Here is a 23495-nt window from a genome sequence, read left to right as displayed (position 1 = left end):
AGTTCACCTGTTACAGAGAAAGACTGCTCTTTTCATACACGTGTCTGGGAGCAGGAGGTCCCTTCATTTCATATGTGTTTATAGTGCTTTCATTGTAATGTAAAATGTGTACAATATGTAGTGTTTGTTTACACACAGTGATTAAATCATTTAAGTGAGTCCAACAAAGCCTCACTTTCATTTAAAGAAAATATCACAATATAAATGTATCCATTAACTCTGAACCTATGTTATGACATATTCTATATTCATATTCAAAATCTATTGCAAAAAAAGTAAAATTCTGGTGATACAACTCATGAGCATTCTGTTTTATTGATTCGCTGTATACGTTAAGTTGTATTATAATCATAGATAGAAAAGTTAGTATTCTTCACATTGATTAGTCACTCGAACAAAGGACAACAGCGCCCCTCTGTGGTAGCCTGACATTTCAGAAACAGTATACTGGTATTCGTATACTGTATGTCTGACAAAGTATGTCATGGGATAAAAACTAATGGTATGGAATTGGGCTTCCATACTTTTGTCTTCATCTATCATTAAACAAACATATCGCTGATGGCTTTATTTTGTAGCCCATGCAACTTAACTTAAGCTGTACGATGAGGAGATTCATTCACATCTTGTACCTGTAAACCAGAACTCAAAGTGTGGTGTAAAATAGCCTATCTGCACAATGAGTTATAGCTCCCAAACAATTTTATTTCAACATTTCAACCATGCTGATCTTCATCAGGCAAAAAAAAAGACAAAAAAAGACAAAAAGACACCATGATTCATGTAGAATATTAAATTAATGTAAATGTACTGTAGAATTAAATTCACAACCAATTTGGCTCCAGCTAAAAGGATCTCACTGCTTTAAATGAGGGTGAGAGGGCCAGTGAGTAGAACAACTTTTTTGTGAGGTTTAAAATAAATAGCTGATACAGTACAGTATAGTATATACCTTGTGCCACTGACTATACTAAATAAACGAACAACCCATTAAATGTCTGTGATCCAAATATTATATTTATTATAGATTTGCCATTGATAGAACAGCATGCTTAACAGGATAGTGATGTTTAAAGTAGGCTAATTGAATGCCGTACTTGAGGAAGGATATCTTACTTAGTTTAAAGTGACTCCGGTAAAGTCACCCAAGAAAACCAGTCTTATAATAGCTCACGGACCGTAGATGTACTTTTACTACTTGCTTATCAAAAGTATCTGGTGTAAAAATATATAGAGTGTCAAAAGTAAAAGTTCAAGTATCAAAAGTAAATAAATAAATACAAATCTCAGCAAGCTTTCACTGTGATTTGAACCTTTTGAAATAAAGGCATATAGAGACTGGATAATTGGTGCCAGTAACATTCTTTCAGGTATTGTACTGTATAAACTCAGATAAAGTATAAATCCTCTCAAACACTACTTAAGTACTGTAACAAAGTACTTAGAACAGGATGCCAAAAAGAATGAAAATAGTTATCAGGTCTTTATTATGTGAAAAGTGCAAAAGGATCTACATTATACAAAGATAGCGCTTAAAAATAGAAATACTGTACATAACTCCTCAACAGTTTTTACCATATTGTACAGATGATATACAGTGATATAGGAGGGGACACATGGGGACTGTAATTAGGTTAGTCAGTGTCATGACCTCAGGAGTCTCTTATGTCTCTCCTATTACGCATCCTCAGCCCACTCCTCCCTGGCTCTTTAGTGGGGTCTGAAAGGGCAGCGCTGTCACCTTCCACCGGCAGTGACACTACCAAATACTCCTCGCTACTTTCCTCCGCTTCAGCTTCTGGGTTGAAACCGGTGTCCCAATCGAAAGTCAAGCTCTCTGCCTCCGTCACTGGATCCTCTTCATCAACCCCCTCCTCTCGATCCACATCAACCATCATCTGATTACCCTCTTCCTCCTCTACCTCCTCTTCCTCCTCCTCCTCTTCCTCCTCCTCCTCCTCCTCTACCTCCTCCTCCTCCTCCTCTACCTCCTCCTCCTCCTCCTCCTCCTTGTCTTCCTCATATGCATCCTCTTTGGGGTAGTGGAACACATCTTTGTGTTCACTGAAGCTGATCTGTTTCTTCCCCAAATTGTGACACTCTCTCTGCAGCTCTTTGCTCACATCCAAACCCAGCCTCTCTTCACGCCTGTCTGTAGCATGTCTGGCTGGACAAGGACTAGACAGCAGCAGCCTCTTCTCTTCCTCCAACTGATCTTCATCTTCCTCCAGCTCCTCCTCCTCCTCCTCCTCCTCCTCTTCTTCTTCTTCTTCTTCTTCTTCCTCTTCTTCCTCCTCTTTTTCTTCTTCCATTTCTTCTCTCTCCTCTTCTTCTCTTTCTCCTTCTTGTCCTTCTCCTCCTTCTTCATCTTCTTCTTGTACTACTTCCAATTTGCGCTCCGCGTCCTCCTCCTCTTCTTGCTCCATCATCTCTGCCAAGGCCTCAGCAGTATCCAGCCGCGAGATCGGCACCGCCAAGACTACAACGTCGCTGTAACCACGACTTTCGTAGGGTTCCTCATAAACAGGGTAGGTCTCCTCAGGGTAGCCTGGATGGACACACATTGACAGAATTTATAACAATTTTACCATAATTAAATGTTATTAGAGCTACTGGGCGTGGCTTGAAACTCAAATGTCGATAAGAGACCCTAAAGAAGCTCTGAGAGTCATCACGTATTGGTCATGTTGGGTGCCAGTACTGATATTGGCTTACCATCCCAATCCTGTGCATAAGGCACCTCTTCAGCCTCCATCTCCGGGGAGGCTCCCTCCATGCGGCCTTCTTGCATGAAATGGGTGATATGTCTGAGCTGCTTGAGTAGTTTATCCTCCTTCTTTGATTGTCCCTTTTTACTCTTCTTCCCTTTGCCGCTGGAAAGCACCAAAGATATGGGAACAGTCAAGGATGAGTCAAGCACTACGACTCAAGAAGCACGACAGACACATCACTGTTAGAGTTCACTAATGAAGCACGACAGACACATCACTGTTAGAGTTCACTAATGATTACATTCACTTCTGCTGGGATGGAAATAGTACTATAATATCCTACTCAAGTAGAAGTACTGTACTCTTGCTTGACTTAATTATTACTATTAAGTATGAGTAGAGTTAATTCTATTGAAAAGTACATCACACATCCTGAATGTACCTATTTCAATATGAATACACACTAGAAACCAATTCCTCTCCAATATAGTTATGCTCTTTGAAGTGGTGACCATCATTTCTTTCTCAAATATTGACTAACGAGGGAAAGGTGGTTCAAAACAAACCTACATGGAACATTACTGTAGGGGCCTACAGTGTATAGCCCATGTTATGGTGCCTTAAGACTATAGTTGCAGAGAACATGAATTTTGATTTGTCATATGAATCATCCAATTCTCTGACCTGCGGACCACCGTCCAGCGTATAGAATGGTCATCACATCAAAAGAATAAGGAACTGACCAAATTAGTGGGATTCACAACGAAGATTCACTTGAGCATGTGTGTTTTGCACGATTTTTAATTTTCATGCCAAGCTTACCCATATTAATTCTGTGATAATCTGTAATTCATCATATTCTTCTCTGCTGGGGGCTCTGGATGTGAACGAAAATAAAAGCCTAGTGGGTACCGAGGCTAGCTGGGGGGCAGTCTCTATGGGCCCCTAGAGAGGGGGGGTTGCAGGGGTTTTCAGGGGTCCCCAGCAAAAGTATGTAAAACAGTGTCACAATCATTTCAACCACTTTAACCAAATTTTATACTTTGGCTATTAAAAAAAATAGCAGATATACAAGCTCATACTGTAGCTGAAAGAAGGAAACATGAGCAGTACCTGCTAGAACCGCGGCCCTTGATCCTGTCCATCATGCTCTCTGGCTTCAGACGCTTCTGCTGAAGCCTGGCCAGTTCATATTCAGCTGAGAGATTCAACAAGAAATCACAAAGTTAGTGGTTCATTCTATTTAAAATATAGTGTAAATAGCACATCTACAGTACAAGCTCACAATGTGTTGCACCTCGACACGTTATGAGCTTGTAGATCTGCTATTTCATTCATATTTTTACTTACGGTATTTCTATGTTCTACATTTCAATACAGCAACAATGCAAAAGCATTGACATACAAAATAAGGTCTACATTGTCCGACACTGGTTACTGTATTTGGAGTCATTATAAGGTACTGAATGGATTCCACAAACTGCTTAAAAAGCATTACAATTATTATGATGCAAATAGGTCAAATATTGTGGAACAGCCCTCAGTGTTCAACATGATTACTTGTCTTCATATCTTTGAAACATTACAACCCTTGTTTGGACAAAATCTGTAGGTGTACTGTCCAAAAATGTGTTTTGCTAAAAATCTGCCTCCTGGTGGTGCTATAACAGGCCCATGTGAAAGGTTTGGGGCAGAGGTTCGCACCCACGCACACACACACACACACACACGGACGGACGGACGGACGGACGGACGGACGGACGGACGGACGTGTAGAACATACACTCCACCATTCCTCCACCATTGTCTAATCTCCACCATGCCGAGACAATGAGATCCAGGTCGGATTTGGCAGGAGTTCCCTTTTGAAAAAATGCTGAAGAGATTTTATTTCTGTCTTTTGCAGAAACATTACGTGTTGATCTGTTAAATTGCCCAAATTGGGTTTCCTCCATTTGGAAACTGTCACCTATTCTCATGTAATGTCTAAGTTATTTCAATTGCCATTACATGATGTAAAACAAAAGGCTACATACCAGTATGTTAAAAAGGCACATTTGATTATCAAACATACTTACTGGTCTTACTCCCCACATTCTCATATGGGAGTGGTAGTGTTGTATAGTGGTATTGTGATTTTGAAGTATTTCCTTTACATGTCAGCTGTGAAGAAAGAAACCATTATGATTCAACCATTAGCAGTAGTACTAAGAAGATACCACTACTATAGCATCCTGAAATTGCTTTAAACATGAATGTGGGCGGTGGTGTTTGCATTTCTATAATCAGACCATACTATTTCCATCCTTCCTTTACACTTCCTTTACATGTATAGCCAGTAAGGAATTGTCCCTCCTGTGTTACTGTGGAGGTAGACAAGGTATTTTATGAAAGACTGTACGCCGTGTACGGTCACCCTAGATTCTGACAAGTCTTGGAAAAGACACGCTGTGATTGGCCAGTAGTCACTTTGAGTGGCAGTGGCTGTGCCTCCACCACATTGGAAACAAAAATGGCAGCCGCCATATAATACACATGCCCCAGAGCCAGAGGAGGTGTCTACCTTTAGAGTAGATAGTAGACAGACCATAGCACCTCCCACTTCCTAGTTTCCAAATTGTTTGGTTCACTATAAAAGCCACATGGAGTCTTCCCCTCTTTTATGGTCTCTGGTGTGGCAGGTTGTAATGCCTGCTCTCTGCAATGCCCTGGTATGTGTATATTTTAGTTTAAAGGTGAAGGTACATGTTTAGTTGCCCTTCTACATACAATTGAATAGGTTTGTCCCCACCAAACCATTGGTATTTTGTAGCAACTCTTTTAATAGAGAGTGTGTGTGTGTGTGTGTGTGTGTGTGTGTGTGTGTGTGTGTGTGTGTGTGTGTGTGTGTGTGTGTGTGTGTGTGTGTGTGTGTGTGTGTGTGTGTGTGTGTGTGTGTGTGTGTGCGTGTGTGCGTGCGTGCGTGCGTGCGTGCGCACGCACATTCTACCATCCTGTACTACTCCCTTATCCGCAAGCAACTTGGATTGATTCCTTGATGTTCCAATAAAATATAATATTGTAATCTTGGGAAGTCCTTGTTGCAGTCCATTTATTGTCACAAAATTTGTTGTAAGGATATGTTGAGCTTTTTGCTGGGTTGAGTAAAGGGCATGTAAGTTAAAACTTCTTAACTAAATCTGGGTCACTTCTTCGGGCAAATTTCAGTTTGTGTGGCTGTGTCACAAGCTGAAAATGACATCCATTTGTGCAAGAAGGTATGAATTAGGTTTCATATAGCGTCCATATTCTCTTTCATAGACCTCTATGCTTGCCTGACCATCGGTACTTGCCTTATAGATGATGTATACGATATAAAGAAGGATTCCAAAGCCATATATAGGGATGACTTGACCGATCAGGCTGTTGGTTCTCCCCTGGCCTTTGATCTTGGTTATGGCCTCAACAGTATGTGCCCAGGTGTGAGACAGGTCCTGGTCCCCCCAGCGCTCCTGGTCCCCGGGCATTGACAGACGGTGCATCATAGGGGGATAGAACCCTGGCCCAACTATGAAGACAAGAGGAGAGAGATGAACGGTGATGGCTGCGTAGTGCTGAAGTTGAAGATATAGTTTTTTTAAACTGTAGCCTATACTTTGTCATATGATGAATAACATTTTTTTAGAAAGCCAACTTAACCAGTAGCCTAAACGGGAATTCTCCCTTGCATGGGGGAGATATTAGGCGTTTTCGTCGTCAGGCAGAGGCTCTGAACAACTATATAATTATATACGGTATTCTACACCAATCATTTCCCTCTGTACATGCAGTTTATCAGCCACTGGAGTGATGTGGTGTTTACCTGAAGAAACACCATTGTATTTAGGTGTTTTCAGTGTTTTGGTAGACAGGATGTTTTTTGGCCAATCAAAACAAGCGTTGAAAACAACAAAATACAGCGAGAGGGGCAATGTGCAGTGGTACATTTATTTATGTACTGTACTTAAGTACAGTTTTGAGTTATTTGTACTTTACTTGAGTATTTCCAATTTCCAGTACTTTTACTACACTTTATTTATGTTTTAAGACTTTAGTTAGTTAGTTAGTTAGTTAGTTTGTAGATTATGATTATTATTACAAAACATACATTAACCACTTCAGCGCTATATACATTGCGGCCATTTGAAAATAGCCTATCTACAAGCTCACAATGCGTCGCACTGCTATATTTTCAAATTATTTGTAGACATTTTAAAACTTCATTCTGCACAATGAGTACTTTTACTTTTGCTACTTTAAATACATTTTGATGCCAATACTTTTACTCTAGTACATTTTGAATTCTGACTTTAACGGAGTATTTCTATATTGCAGTATTGATACTTTTACTTAAGTAAAACATTTGAGTAGGCCTACTTCTTCCACCACCACTGATGTGTTTCTGCAGGTAAACACAACCACACTACTCCAGTGGCTGATGACTGCTGTAAGGCTATTTTTATACATTTATTATTTTGTTGTTATATAAACACGGGGAAAGTTACTACTGTCTTTCAGGCAAAACAAAACCAATAGTAGCCTACCTTGAAGAAATGTAGGCTACTCCACAGGCTATACATTATGCTTTTACTTTTACTACATTGACTCTAAATGACCATATCATGCTTTAACATTATTGTTACACACACACACACACACACACACACACACACACACACACACACCTGCTGCTGCTACTACTGTATCAAAGAATACAATATGATAGCCGCTATATATTATAGGCCTACATATACTTTGATACAGTAGGATGCAGCAGCAGTGACAATAAAAACAACGTCAGAGATGGAGGATGGTGATGACTGACGGATGATGATCTGTTAATCCGCCTTACCCTCGGGTTTCCCCATATCCTTTTTCCCTCTGGATAAAAGCATTTTAGGAAGGAACAGAGAAACACAGAGAACGGAGCATGATATCAGAGTAACCTTCTGGCAAGTTGTCAAAGACATTTTGTCTTAAAAGAGACAAAAAGAAAAAAACTGCAAAACACGTATTTATTTCCTATAGACTGTTCTGCCAGCATCCATCCGAAGATCTGACCTGTCTCCTGGTGACGCTAAGCCGAGAAGTGGACCGTTTATCCCTGGCTGATTCCCCTCTGGTGTTTCACGTCTGTGGCCAGAAGATGGCACTGTAGACTCGGGTAGAAACATGGAATACCATCTGACAAAGTCGCCGACTCGCCGCAGGTTCATGTGTTGAATGATTTACAATTTTACATTGAGGTGAAATGCACATGTAAATTGTATTTGAACCAACTGGACTTGTGTGATCGGGACGCAGCGCATGCGCAGCACCGCTCCTTTACTCAAATAGTCAGGAACTCAGGATGTGGCTCCCCAGTCCCAAACACAATTTACCCAAACACAATTTAACAAAATACTAATACTATTTAAACAAGTTTGCTGTCCTTATTGGGCAATATAATTACAGCTAAAACACCAGGAAAGGCCTAACCTCGCGTCACCATGCAGGCTTTCCACCTAGGAAAGGCCTACAGGCTACAGATATCAATCATCCAAACGGTGAGTACAACTATATAAACTGAGTGACTATTTCTACTTTATTTTGCGACCAGGTTTATCTGAAAGTGTGGAAATAAGAGCACATTTGTGGGGGAAATGGACTTCGTCTCACTGACTCACTGTAGTCAGTGGTAGGCGGTGGTATAGGTAGCATTAAACAAACACACACACACACACACACACACACACACACACACACACACACACACACACACTCTCTCTCTGCAGGAGTCTGTCTAATTTCTCTCGAAAAGACCTTGAATATGAGAATATAATTTAGGATTACTGTAATTATGATAATCTAGCACTTTATATATCGCACACATCATACCTGTAACTTTCTCTCTTAAAAAAAAGGGTTGTTTTTTTTTCTTTTTGAAAATTCTTCCAAGGGCCACTATAGGGGGCGCCGCCAGTTGAATAGCTCTGGAGTACAGCATCTTGCAATGGGTCTGGTGACTCTGGTCCACAAGATTCGATACACCACCAAGATACCCCCGTCTAAATACTGTCTAATTAAATACTGTCTAAATACTTCCTTAATGGCAACCCTACCCAGATTCGGCACAAACAAGGGACTACAGAAGTAGCCTGGTTAATAAACCAGACCGAATCAGCCGTTGGCAAAAAAAAGTTGCCTACCAGCGGATTACGGTCTGGCGAGGCTCAGTAGCACGCCTCTTTCCTACAGCAGAGAACAGGTCGGACCAATCGGGACACGGTATGCAATATAGGCGGGCTTTGGTACAGTGACGTTCAATGCTTGAGACCTTTGACTGACAGTAGCTCTGACCAATTGCGTCAAAGAGAAAATGTTCCCCGGGAAATGAAATCCAAGTGGAGCCAGCCCAGACTGATATACCGCGACAGTGTTGTGTGATATTAGTCTGGCTTATTAGCCAGGCTACTACAGAAGCCCAACAGCACCCTCTTCCATAGTCACAAGTCACATAAGCCAAATTCCAATACCCCAAATCTCGGCCACTCACTCACACTCGTTCACTCTAGCATGATAGTGTTATGGTGAAATTGGTGACCTGCCGAAATATGTGACCATCTTGTGAACTTCACATAACTTACATTCAGGTCTTTAAATACGTGGACTAAATACCACTAGGTTGAACTCTGCTGATAAACAAACCGTAATGATTTATGTTCAGACACTGACATGTGATGTCTTCTCTACACAATTGTCACATATTTCAGCAGGTCACCAATTTCACCGTAACACGGCCAAGCTGGAGTGAACAATAAGGGTGGGGCCTTTCTCGGCCCCACCCTTCTCCCATTGTTTATATTGTGTTTAGTTTCCAAGATGGCCGCAGCACCAGGAGGGGGTGGGGCCTTAGAGTATATATTAATAGAGACGGCACCCGGAGGAAACTCTGAGGCGAAATGGACATAGTGGCCGAATTTGGTATTGCAGTTTGGACCCAAACACATGAACGCGCTGGTCCGTTAACTATCATTGCGCACGTTCAAGACACGTGAACGCTGTTTCATACGTGAACGCACGTGAATGCGTGCAATGATAGTCAACAGCAGCGCGTTCATGTGTTTGGGTCCAATCCATCCAAGAATGCACTCTGTTCCTACCCGGAAGGAGGAGTGAAATCGCCTCATGCGCTTTTGAGCAACTCAATGCAAGTGGATGGGAGGAGAACTCGGGTGCCGTCTCTATTCATATATACTCTAAGGGTGGGGCGGAGGTGAGCGGGCAGGATCGACATATGCCCTTACTGGGCTGCATTCAAGACACTTGCCTTGTGTCTGACACCTGACTTGTGTCTGAACACAGCTTTGATGGATGTGTACTGCTCCCCCTCCCCCCATCAAACAAAATGTTTGATCAAACCATATGGGCTTTCATTGGAGCGGCCATTAAACACAGACACAAGACAAACGCAAGACAGGTGTCTTGAATTTGTGAATGCAGCCAAGTAAGGGCATATGTCGACCCCACTCACCTCCGCCCCACCCCCTCCTGGTGCTGCGGCCATCTTGGAAACTAAACGCATTATAACAATGGGATAAGGGTGGGGCCGAGAAAGGCCTTATTGTGAGTGAGCGAGTGGCCAAGATTTTAGGTATTGAGCTTTAGACATTATTCAGCTTTAGACATTTTTCTCTTGCTACAGTATCTTGATCCAAAACTGGGCATCGCCAGAATATTCATACATGCCACAGAGTACGATCCATCCATCCATCCATCTTCAACCGCTTATCCGTAGTCGGGTCGCGGGGGCAACAGCTCCACCAGAGTGTTCCAGACTTCCCTCTCCAGACTAGCAACATTAGTGACTTAAGTTCCTCCTGGGGGATCCCGAGACGTTCCAAGGCCAGTGAGTCGATGTGTTTCCTCCAACTGCGCCTTGGTCTGCCATTTGTTATGTTTCTCCACCCATTTATTCAAGTTTTTTATTGCTGTCCGGGTGAAACCACCGCATTCCATTTTTGAGGTTTCTGATTTATTTTATAAATCTGTGCTATTGAACACCCTTTACCTCTGTGTGGGTTGAAAAAAATATTGAACCAATGAAAAGTATTAAAAAGCGCTTCGACAAAACCCTCCTAACTCCACTTAAGCTGGATGTTTTTTCATTTCCTGAAACATTAACCTTTTGCAGTTAGGTGGTTTCTTCCAGACAGCTGACATATACATGTATTTTGTCACCTAAATTTCACTCAATAATAACATGGTATACTATGCTTAACTGTTGGAAATTATAATATGTATACATTTCTGTTTGTTTATTGTTTGCCTGTGGGTGAATACTCGCCCCATTGGGAAGTTGGCTCACATTAGGACCAGAGGAAAGTTCTACTTAGAGTTCCCAATTCTTTTTTTTCTTTTTCTTTTTTTTTCAGGATTTCTGTACCATCATAAAAGCGAAGTGCAAAGACGAGAAAGTACAGGGGCATCGACACAGCAGTCTTTAGCAAAGAAGCTGAAGGTCAACAGGTGAATCACAAGGAGCGAAATATTTATTTTACAACGCAAGTGTTTTCCCTCAGTGCTGGTAACTTATAAACCTTTTCCCAGGAAAACATGTTTTATGAATTGTGAAACTAATGTTGCAGGTATAATTACGTGCATATTTAACATAATATGTTAAATACATACACAACACTGGACAGTGGTGATGCACTTTGTTATTTATTCCACTCAATATCACACACCACCATATTTATGTAAGTTCAGATTTTTCTTTATTACATTTTCTTTGATTCAAAGTAGAAAGGCTCCAGTTCAGAAGTGGCGGAAGGAAGCGTCTGGAGGTGAAGGAAAGGAGAAAGAAATAGCTGGCCAGCATCAGACAGCAGCAGGTGAGAGGTTAATGGAGGAGGGTCATGTGATTGAGGGGAGGATTGAGCTGAATGTGACAATGAGAACACAGTCCCTTTTAAAGTATCAAAAACAGCACACACTGACACTATTTCAGGTCAAAGATGTGATAAGATTCTGTTTGGATGCTCTCAAGTATATTATACTTGATAATACTATTGCTATTTCCTATGAATTTGCCTGCAAAAAGTTTTGAAGAATGGCTCAAAGGTTCAATAAGTTCAAGTAACTTTTCTAAGTGTACTGTGGATACAGGGTTAAGATGACTTTCTGACTGATCACGTTTTATTAAAAAAAAAAATGTACAAAAAAATCCCATGGCTTTCAAAATGTCAAATTGTAATACTCCTGGTCTGGAAGTCAACTCAGTTTCAACTAAAGTGTGCTCCTCGGAGTGCATGACCGCGCCAGGCCTGGCTTCCTACAGGGCCCACACAATTGGGAAGGCAGATATAAGCAACTAGCTCGGCTCACCTGTGGCGGGTCTCGCGGCTAACACCACACGTGTGTGTCGCAGTGCGATCTGAGTGAGACACACACACACACACACACACACACACACACACACACACACACACACACACACACACACACACACACACACACACACACAGCGTACATTTGAGCGAAGGCAGACAGCGATTTATCTTTTCCCACTGACCGTGTGTTTTCCGTGCTGGTCAGGTTGTGTTGTTGTTGTTCTGTGTTGCTTCTCAGTGAATATTGTGTGTCCGATGCCAGTGTTTTTTCCGTGCTGGGCAGGTTTTGTTGTTGTTGTTCCGTGAATGTTGTGTGTCCGCTGTCTGAGTATATTGTTTTACGGTTGTCGGAAGACTCGGAAAGCCCCGCTGTGATTGTAATCGGGTCATCGCATCACGGAAAGGGAAACCACAGAGCTGGCTTGAAACGGAGGGGTAGGGTCGGTGACGTATCGCGACCACGGAGCACAGCCGTAGGTGGCGCTTCCGCATGCGTAACGGTCTATGACTTGCCCAACTGAACTGCACACTAAGTGTGCGCTCACAACTTGTTAATTTCTCAATTGTAATAATAGATTGGAATGGAATTATGAACAATCTGAGTAATACATCTTGATCACATGACTAATTGGATCATGTGTATTGATTTAAGTTAGCTTTTTGGATACAATCTGTAGGGGTTGTAGCAGAAGCACAAAGTGGTGGACAATCTAGGCCTGCACAAATATGTCTGAGGCCTATAGACCAATTATTTGTTTACAAATATTGAGACTGCACAGGAAATTGTCGGTTGCATGTAATCAAATACCAACAGATACCCAAACATGTTGCTTTGTGGAATACTGGTTTTGTTTATTTCAATGGTGTGTAGGCTGGTGGTGAGGCGCTCCCGAGGGAGCCTCATACTTCACCGCATGACGGTGTCGCTATACTCTGTGTGTGGTGGAGCATAAATGAGTGTCTGCTGGGCGAGTAGTACCATGGTCAGGTATTTGAGGACAAAGGGTTTGAGATTGAGAATCGACACAACAAAAACCAATCATTTTCAACTATATTGCTTAAAGGAGTAGCAGCAAAAATTACTTCTCTATCGACATCCCATGAAGTATTGAACTCACGGGGATTATTTAGTTTTCGTCACATTCCTTTTATTCAAAGTATTTTAAAAAGTATCAAACATTTTGTGGAAATATTTAATGGATGTAATATCATAATATTACCGTCTAGTCCCACATAATCCTGTGATATTTCCATTGGCACCCAACAACACTGAATTAGAGAGAGGCAGAGGGAGAGAGAGAAAGGAGATATGGCCACTACAGCACCATGGACAGCGACACAGTGGGCTCGGCTGACTTAACTACTTGACAGTAGGTGATTAAGTAGATGCATTATGCACATACCTACCGGGAACAACTATTCAAAATGATGCTCTCCTCTGCATTTACCCATAAGATTAATGTGTTATCTAAAGTAAAGCATGGCCACACATGCTTCAGATGTGCTATATTTGGTTTATTGCGGGCGGTGCAGGATTTTGCAGGACCCACAGGTTGTTGTTTTTCGACCTCCCATTCCCCCTGCAGATATTAATACTGCCCGCTACATACAGTATGCATTGGGTCCTGTGGGACCTGCTGGATCTCAATGCTGCTCTAGTCCAGTGGTTTGCACCATTAGCACACAAACTGGTAGCCTCCTGCAGGGCCACACTGTAATTATTATTATTATTATTGCACCGAAATTGAAATTTCTGGCTGAAACCGAATATAGGAAACAGTTGGCCGGAAAACGAATACAGAATTGCCGAATATGATATATATATTTTTTTCTCTCTCTTTTTTTTAAAAACAGTTTTTTTGTATTACCATTGAGGTTATGGCCGTACCTTTGTTGTAAAGCTACCTGATTATGGCAAAAGACATGATTATGGCAAAACGTATAACTTAAATAATAATCACTATTATGGGTCCATAAAATATAAATGTACTCAGCACTTTTTAATGCATTCATTGCATACATTAATTCCAGACTGACTGCTGAAACATTGTAACAATATCTCTGATATTTGGAAATATTTCCAAGCCACAGAAGACTGTGACATGTTGGCGGTGAGCCAGCCGTGTACATAAACCTACAATGAATATGTTGATGCATGTGTGCGCAGCGTACCGTGCTTGTAGCCACATTTTGATCACGTCATCACAACAAAACATTAGGTTACGTAGGTAACCCCGGTGTTTTGACTATTCTGTAATATTCTTTCGTCAAAAGCTGAAAATCTACAAATTTTAACACAATCAGTGCCGGAAGTCCTTCAAAATAGGAGCTCTGGGGTGCCGGAAAGACATGGCCGCTTTTACTCTGAAACCCACGACCCGGAGACAATCCGCTCAAAAAAGTTCTCTTTACATTGCTAGCTTACATTGCTATCGTTTTAATTTATACGATATATGATATATAATTCACTAGAATTTGAGATGCACATCTCTGAAAAAGTAAAAAAAGCAAACTCCATGTTGGCGATAATAAGAAGAACCTTTTTAAATTTACGTAAAGAACTATTTATGCCGTTATATAAATCATTGGTGAGATCACATCTTGAATTTGCAAGCTCAGTCTGGTGCCCTTACAAAATCAAATACATAGAGAAAATAGAGAAGGTTCAGAGAAGGGCTACTAAATTAATACCAGGGTTGAAAGAAGTGTCATATGAAGAAAGGTTAAGACACTTACAGTTACCAACGTTAGTGTACAGGAGGCACAGAGGAGATATGATCGAGGTCTATAAACTTGTTCACCAGATATATGACTTTACAGCCGAGCCTGTTGTCCATTTCTGGGACAGCAGGTATGAGTTGAGAGGGAATTCTCTTAAACTCTTACCACTAAATTGTCATTCAGAAAAGAGAAAGAATTTCTTTACACTTAGAGCTGTCAGAGCATGGAATAAACTTCCGGAGGAAGTGGTCCAGGCTCCTTCAGTCAACACTTTTAAGAATAGACTTGACAAATTTTGGTCAACGAAAGATTTGTTGTATAATTATAGGGCTGGCTTGTAAGGTCATAGACTGGTAAATACAGGACTTTTGAAACTGTATTATGTATAAATATAAGAAAGGAAAAAATATATATATATATATATATGAATGTATGTATGTACTTGTGAATTTTAATATGTATTTATGTCTGTTATGAGTCTGGCGTAGAGGATTTCATCCTGTGCTGGAAAACTTTTCAATAAATTTCAATAAATGATCCAAAAAGCGTTCATATTTTGCGGGAGAGACGGCTGAGGAGCAGAAATGAAGCGCTAGTATATCGATCCGTTCAAAACCACGGAGAGCGCCCTGGATTAGGAGAGACGAGTCATTCTTTCTGCCGCGCTAACAGCTAAGTCAACGGTAAGCTAACAAGAGTCTAGAGTATAGCATACGGTAGCCGAAAGGCGAACTGACAAATCAAAAAAAGGAAAAAATTCAGAATATTCCTCTCTCGCCCGGTATCATTGAGGATGCGCTAGGACGTCTGAGGACGTCGTATGTACCCCTCGGTTCGAGTCCCTATGACGTTTCCAGACGTCTTATGGACGGAATTTGTTAATAAGGGTACAAGCAGATTGTTTGCTGTTGACTTTTGACATAATTACAGAGACATTTTAAAATGTGTATGTTTATGTTTCAAATGTAAGCACACAGCCTTGTGAGTGAAGCAACGTATTCGTATGCATTTGTGTACTAACCGACTGTATTTGTTTTCTCTAATAGTTCGTACAACTGTATATTATTGGCCATGCTATACTCCCACTATAAGCTTTTAATCCTGGGAAACAAACAAATATGCATTTGTGTACCCTCTCTTGGATGAATGGATTATAAATTATCAGTGCCAACCAGCATTATGATGCCAACAGAGATTATGCCTGCTGTATGTTGAATAAAGCAGATAGCAATGTTTGTGAAATGTTGGCACAATGAACTACTTCAAAGTAGTGTGGCCATGCTACAGTATTTTAGACGTTCAGGGTATTATTGGGGGCTGTCGAGGAAGAGCTTTCTTTCACCTAATGGGATGGTATTTGAAGGAAAATATAGTTTAGAACTTCCACTATCACCCTTCTTCCCTGTTTCCTATTCCCATTATTCCAGTCAACTCAGCTGTGAACTGGCTCAAAATGTATTTCCATATTTCCCCATAATTTCAACATTATTAAAATAAGACTCTTTCATCGTTCTCATGGAAACCCCTAAGTACACATCAAGCTGTGCAATTACTCAAAAAATAAAACCTGCTAATGTCAGAGTGGTGAAAATATCACAGTGCAGTCCCATTTCCCAAATCCAACTGGGAAGTATTACATTTTGAATCTGACCACATGCATATTCACAGACACATGGAAAAGCTGTTTAAAAGGGGGAATACAAAGGACTGTTGGGCCGTTTTGGACAGTGCCTTTGGTCATTTGCCTAGTTCCAGTGATGCCATGCTGGAGGAATGTAGAAGAGCATGTCCAATTCACACTGCAGTGCAGCATATTGTTAATACCAGCACTTGTCCTTTATCTGTTTACTGCGCCTCTCCCTTATCAAGTCTTTAATTACTTAATTATTCTTCATTAGGCTCAATTAAAATACAATGGACTCTGCTGCTGCAAAAGTCAAACTATTTCTGCTCCTGCACAGCGGTACACAAAGCACGAGAGAGAGAGAGGCTATTGCACTAGACCTTCTATTATGTACTTGGAGAAATGAGTTTTTGTTATACTCGGGATGAAAGTCTGAGCTTTCTTATTATTATGCTAACAGCAAAATATAACATTGACTTTTATGAAATGCTCATGCCTCTCTATGTCGAATGAGGAATAGATTCACATGTGGCAATCAACGCACCTTCACAAACAAAATTACTTTTTAGAAATGGAAATCGTTTTCTTTCTCTAGTCATGCAAGTGATTTGTTGCACAATGTCACCTAACTCAATGGTAGTGGACCTGGTTTACATCACATAATTTTTTTTATCCCTCTCCTCTGCCTCTGTCTAAATCAGTCAATTTATTTCCAAATTGCATGTCGAGTGTAGGAGCAAGGGCTTTTCTGTGGTGGCAGTATATTAAATCAATGCACTCCTATATATTTTGAGAAGGTTTAATTTTTTTATATGATATTGATGGGTATGCACCTGGCTTTGAGTGTCCTGAAGGACATAGTATTACAAATCCCAAGCCTTTATATTCATAGAACAAAGACAGTTGTGAAAAGTGAATGAGGTGGATTAATGGAGTCGAAACATGCTTTACAATACTGGCCAGTCCTTGAGTGGCTTTTACTGCTGTGGTTGACAGAGTCCATGCTTTTATTTATTAGCATCAGAAGGACAGTCACCACAAGACTCAGAATAATACACTGGTCACAAAGTACCATGGATCAAATCTTTGAGTTTGTACTACCTTTATGATCATCTCTACCAAAAACATATCTTGTAGATATACAAGCAAAAGCGAGACACTTTGTGCAGCGCTGCATGTACATCTGCTATTTGGAACAAAAACCTCCTTTACATGGGAGTCTGCAGCCAAATACACAGCAATTTGGGGGTCCTTGGCACAGAAAAGTTTGAGACCTACTGATTTAGAAGGCATTTGTAGAGTCGGCCTTAGCTGAGGTCTTAATCACTTATAACTTTAATCATTGATTAACTGAAAAGTGGAATTGGCTTACTGGGTGCAAAACTATCTGTTTTTAACATCCCTAGTCCAGACACCAACAACAACCCCAGGGTGCTTAAGGCAGACGCTGGCCAGTTGGCAGCAACGTTCCATTCCTTCAACCTTTCCTTGATGCTGAAGAAGGACGATCTATGATGTGCTAGTTTGGCTTCCCTATTTTGGTCATGTCAATGTAGGTGAAAAGTTAAAAAAAAAAAGATCATCAGACCGATCCGTCTTGATCACATGACTATAATGATCATGTGATCACATGACTATAATGTGTATCGATTTGAGTGATATTTGGATAAAAATCTCAAGGACTAATAGAAATGTGTTCGGACTCCTAGTGGAGCTAAAAAAGGCAGATTTGAAAAATGCGGGCCAAACTTTTTTCCTTGGCCTCTAGGGTGTGTGCACTGTACAGTTAGGTAAAGATGCGACTCAGCCTGTTATAGCACCACCATGAGGCTGATTTGAAAAATGTCAAAAAATCTAGTAACATTTCTTCCTCCGCCTAGTGGGAATGTGTGTGCAAAGTTTCACAGAAATAGCATGCTGTGTTCATGATTTGAGGCATGTTGTTAAAAACGGAGCACTGTAAACTTTGGAAGCCAAATCCCAAAGACCCTTTCGTTTAATGGCTATAGAGATACTGTGTACCGATTTGTGTGCCATCAAATTCCAGCTTTTCACCAGAGGAGAAAAACCTTTATTTTTTTTATTTTCCCCCTCCAAAATGAGTTAATAGCACAGGCAGACTCTTCACATACTAGAGCATGTCTGAAATAAGTGTCAGGGCTGAAATCGACGTAAATATGAAATAAATGCTTAAACATGTAGCTAGGTGTAATGTTAGAGACCACAGAAGTGAACCTTTCAAGCCTGTTTTCTCAACTCGCTGTTTTCTGCAAGACATTACTCTATAAGCAATATCTGTAAAACTGCTGGGTCAAACTGAACAACCAATATGTCAATTTGAAGCTATGATTCCCTGCTTTCATATGACACGGAAAAACGAATATTAAAAAAAAATCCAATGGCAGTCCCTCAGTCAAATTTGGTCATATATATAATTTTTTTTATTATTTTTTGCTGGCCTATTACAGGCCGATCTGAAAGAATTGGTTCTGTTCTGGCATCCAGGGAGTGTGCGTGCACAGTTTCGCTGTGATCGGACCAACGGTGCCAGAGATTCGCTGTCCACAGACGGACAGACAGGGTGCAAAACTCTGACTCAGGCATAAGTGAACAAAACTGATATACCCATACCCATTTATAAGACATAAGCAGGACCACGGCTATATCACTCTGACACAGACACAACCATAAACAAACCCGATGGTTTGTGTTTTATACTCAATGTGTCCACTGTAAAATATTTACTATTTATTTGTACAAAGCATTATGGAATACAGAGCTGTAGACGTGCTCATTGTTTTTGTGACCCATTGATACTTCAGTGGTTTACAAGGTCTGCAGTGACTGCATTTTGCAACTGAAATTAAGAGTCAATTGTTTTTTGTCTCTATCTTCGTATGGATGATGGATACTAAAGTGTCCTCTGTGTTTTTCAGGCACCTTGGATGCCCTTTACCACTACTAATAGGAGATAATGATTTGTGCGCTGCAAAATGAGATTCTTTTTGAAATATTAACAAGTTAACTTTGTAGTGGAGGCTCTTTATCCCTGAGGACAAACAACCCAAATGTTTGCGAAATATAATTAAGCCGAGGCATCTTTAAATGTCATTGCTGCCTGTGCCATGTTTCAAATTGTTCTGCATCAACAGAATTTAACGAGATGGCTAAGGAATCCATTTCCTGCAAGCATGTGATAAGCCACACATACAGTGGAGCACTTTCATTGATTGCCAAAATAACGCATTTTGTATGCAAATGGGGAGTGGAGTGGCTAAGCTGATTCAGCCTCATGGACACCAAATAATGGCCTTTACAATTAATACTTTTACATGCTATCCATTGAAAATTTCATCTTCTATTTAATGGCTCTAAAGCATTTACACGTGCCCAGAAAAGAGTGTTCCAATGGATTAATATGAAAGCCAACAAAACAAATAAAGCCACACTTTCCTCCCCCCACTTGTATATTGGTCCCTTTCCCGTTGTCTCATGCTCCTGCACATTTTGGATTAACTGATAATCTTTGAACATGAAGGAAGGTCTACTAACCCCTAGGGTGGGGGGTGGCTTGTAGTGAGGGAAAGAGAGCAGAGGATTGGAGGCAGTGTTGCATTGTTTGAATGAAATGTGCTTGTCTTTTTCTTGTAAACATGATTTTTCTTTCTGTGATGAAAAAGACTCACATACTCCTCCTTCCTTCTTGCAGGTTTTTATTGAATAAATGGAGTCCTACAGGTCTGCGTACAGTACTGTAGATAACAACCACACTGTACAGTAGTACCACAGATCCACAAGGGGGGTGAATCAGTGGTAATAATGAGTCAAAAAGAAAAGTCAAATATAAATCCTCCAACTGAAGGTTTATGGGTTTGTAGTGGCAATACCACCACTTGTGCTCCATTAGCATCATTAGTACACATCCATGGAGCTCGATGTTGACCCGATGCCCTTATAGCGTTGCCAGTTGTGTTACGTATAACTGTTGAGGCCTCTCTCTCTCTCTATCTCTCTCTCTCTCTCTCTCTCTCTCTCTCTCTCTCTCGCTCTCCATAACACAAAACAGTATGTATTGACATGCCAGGCTTTTATAATTGACTGGCTAACATCTGTGTTACTCCTCCACTATCTATCTAATTGGGTCTGTTCATCAACAATATTATGCCTTTGAATAATTATTTGATTCCCTTGCTGTGGTCGGTTAACCTGACTCCGCCAGATGGGGCAGCAGAGAGTACACTCTGCTGCCCCATCTGGCGGAGTCAGGTTAGTGGTCGGTTGCTCATGGATAGATGAGTACTGCATTTAAACAATTATGGACCTGTTCATGTTAATATATCCTAACCTTCCCTTTTATAGATAGACTGTTTCAAACTGTTTCTCCTCTCCCCCCACACGTAAAGTGTATTTGAGTACTTAAAATAGTGCTATATAGATTCCAGGTATTATTATCATTAATATTACAGTGAACATCCGAAGTCTTCCAACCCATGTGAACTTCGTTTAGTTGTTTCCTGGATACCACATTTTAAGACATATTGGTCAGTTGTTGGCTTAGCTAGCCAGATATAAAGGCTGAGAAAATAGGTAAGAATAGAGAGATAAGAATAAGATTTATTTTTTTAACTAAAGTAAGAGACACAATCACTTGGTCTGACTCAGTCAACATTATACTCTATCAATAAATATAGAAATCAATGTACAATCTGTAACCAGTGAAAATATGCGCAAAAATGCCTCCATCAACAATATTTGAATAGATTATGTACAAACTATCAACAGTGAATATGACACTAATACTGTGTCAGCCCTTCAACAGTGGGTATCTGGATAATATATGGGTCTGTGGCTTAATCTCGTCCCCACTAGCAGTCTAGCACATCGATAGATCGTCCTTCTTCAGCATCAAGGAAAGGTTGAAGGAATGGAACGTTGCTGCCAACTGGCCAGCGTCTGCCTTAAGCACCCTGGGGTTGTTGTTGGTGTCTGGACTAGGGATGTTAGTTTTGCACCCAGTAAGCCAATTCCACTTTTCAGTTAATCAATGATTAAAACACTCAGGCAGTATTATGCGTGTCTTAAGTACCAGGTCTTATTACTTAATTTAAGACCTGGAGGTGTGGTCAATGCTGTTTGGCCACTCAGAATAGCCAAATGGCATTGATCACGCCTCCAGGTCTTAAGTTAAGTAATAAGACCTGGTACTTAAGACACGCATCAGTGTCAATGGTGTTTTAAACTACAGTTATGATGACCCACATACCCAAAATGAAATGCTAAATTCATGTATACACATAATTAACACATAAAACGGCATTGGCGTTGAGCTACTTCAATTAATAAATGTTACGCTTAACGCCAATGCCTTAGAGATGTATGGCAATTGGTCTTTTATAGTGCTTTTGATTGATCAAGTCGTAATGCTACTACGTTAGCTTTGGGTTGCTATAGCTGGAGTTGCCAATAGCACTGGATCGCGCCATCTTGATCGCCATGCCAATCTCCTATTCCTTGTCCCAGATGGCATTTCTGGTCAAAACAAGGTTTATTGCAGGTTGATGTTGTGGACTTTGGGCTGTCTCCAGGTGTAGGGGGTGGGATAAGCTCCTGCCTTGTTCTTCTCTTCTCTCACACCGACCCCGTCCATCATACTGTAAACATGTCTATGTTACTGTATGCAGGGGGGAAAGTGACTTGAAGTTCTTGCCGAAACTCCCAGAGATTTAAATAAGGGACACCTCCTGGCCTGGGGTCAACCCACCCAATTTCAGGTCAAAATTTCGTGTCAAACCCCCAAAACGTGCGCTTATGGCTCGGGTTAGTGTTGGGGTCGGTGAAAAATCCATGTGTAGCAGTGGCTCAGAGCCTCTGCCTGATGGCCTCAAAAGTCTAATATCTCCCCCGGTCCATAGGGATAGCCCTTTGGTCTAGTGGTTAAGATATTGGACTTTCACACGAGAGACCAGAGTTCGAATCCCGGTCGTTACATTGGTGGCGTGACTTGGATCAGGTTTCCCTGTGGGAGGAGGTCAAAAGCAGAGCGAGTGTAGCAGAGTGGCTCAAAGCCTCTGCCTGATGGCCTCAAAAATCTAATATCTCCCCCGGTCCATAGGGATATAGCTTTGGTCTAGTGGTTAAGATATTGGACTTTTACGCGGAAGACCCGAGTTCGAATCCCGGGCGTTACACATGCATTGTTTTAACATTGTGTGATCAAACGTGTGTGCTTTGTAATATCGAGCAAGTTAAAGTCAAAAGCCTAGGGACTCCGAGGCTTCTAACTCTATGCTCCGGAGGCAACTGCGTGTGGGTGGCGGTGAACTGTGCGGTCAGTGTGAAGTCTGTGTTAACAGGCAGGCAGAGCGGTGCGAGGCAGTTGATTTATTCTTCATTGTATGCCGGTGTCGCGTGGCAAATATAACTAATCTACAAACTCACACCGTGTTGCATCAACGACACATTGTGAACTTTTAACTCGGCTCTCGTTTACACACGGCACCGTCGTACGGTTAAGTAAAGCTTTAGCGGAGAATTCCCTTACCTTCTGCCTCTGACTGAGGGTTCTGTCTTGCGAGACAAGCCGCTGTTTAACGTTACGTGGCCCAGAGTCTTGCGAGAACTCGCACAGCATTTTGTGTTTATTATTTTTATTCTAACCATAATTTTTTATAGTCGATTATTCTTTATTTTTTTATATTCGAATATTCCTTCAAATATGGAATATTCGTTTGCAGCACTAGGCCTCTGTCACGCTGTCACGCATGATTTGAGGCATTTTGTTCAAAACAGAACTATATCCTGTAAACTTTGGAAGCCAATATTAGCCAATCGGGATGGAAGATGAAATATAGACAGATCTGTCTTGATCACATGACTATAGAGATACTTTGTGTGTACTGATTTGTGTGATTTTTGGACAGAATCTGTTTTACAAAAGTCGACCTCCTGGTGGTGCTATAAAAGGGAAGATGTGAAAATGCAGGGCAAAGGTTTTTCCTTGTTCTCTAGGGAGTGTGTGTGCAAAGTTTCACACAGATCGGTGCAGTTATA

At 41.0% G+C, this 23495-nt stretch overlaps 1 protein-coding gene across 1 annotated transcript; it reads right to left on the bottom strand.

Annotated features, from left to right (window-relative positions):
- Positions 1 to 1652: 1652 nt before the first annotated feature.
- ric3a (RIC3 acetylcholine receptor chaperone a) lies at positions 1653 to 7699 on the bottom strand (the record flags this gene model as incomplete). The annotated part of the gene is made up of 7 exons (XM_079496227.1): positions 1653 to 2312; positions 2355 to 2548; positions 2716 to 2873; positions 3825 to 3909; positions 4790 to 4874; positions 6044 to 6258; positions 7582 to 7699. 7 exons carry the CDS (start codon positions 7697 to 7699, stop codon positions 1653 to 1655), a joined length of 1515 nt encoding a protein of 504 aa, XP_079352353.1.
- Between the last annotated feature and the right edge of the window lie 15796 nt (positions 7700 to 23495).

This window comes from Electrona antarctica, assembly GCF_951216825.1.
Source record: "Electrona antarctica genome assembly, chromosome: 3".
Taxonomy (NCBI): domain Eukaryota; kingdom Metazoa; phylum Chordata; class Actinopteri; order Myctophiformes; family Myctophidae; genus Electrona; species Electrona antarctica.
Note: the sequence above shows the minus strand (reverse complement) of the source record. Positions and strands in the feature narration are given on the sequence as shown.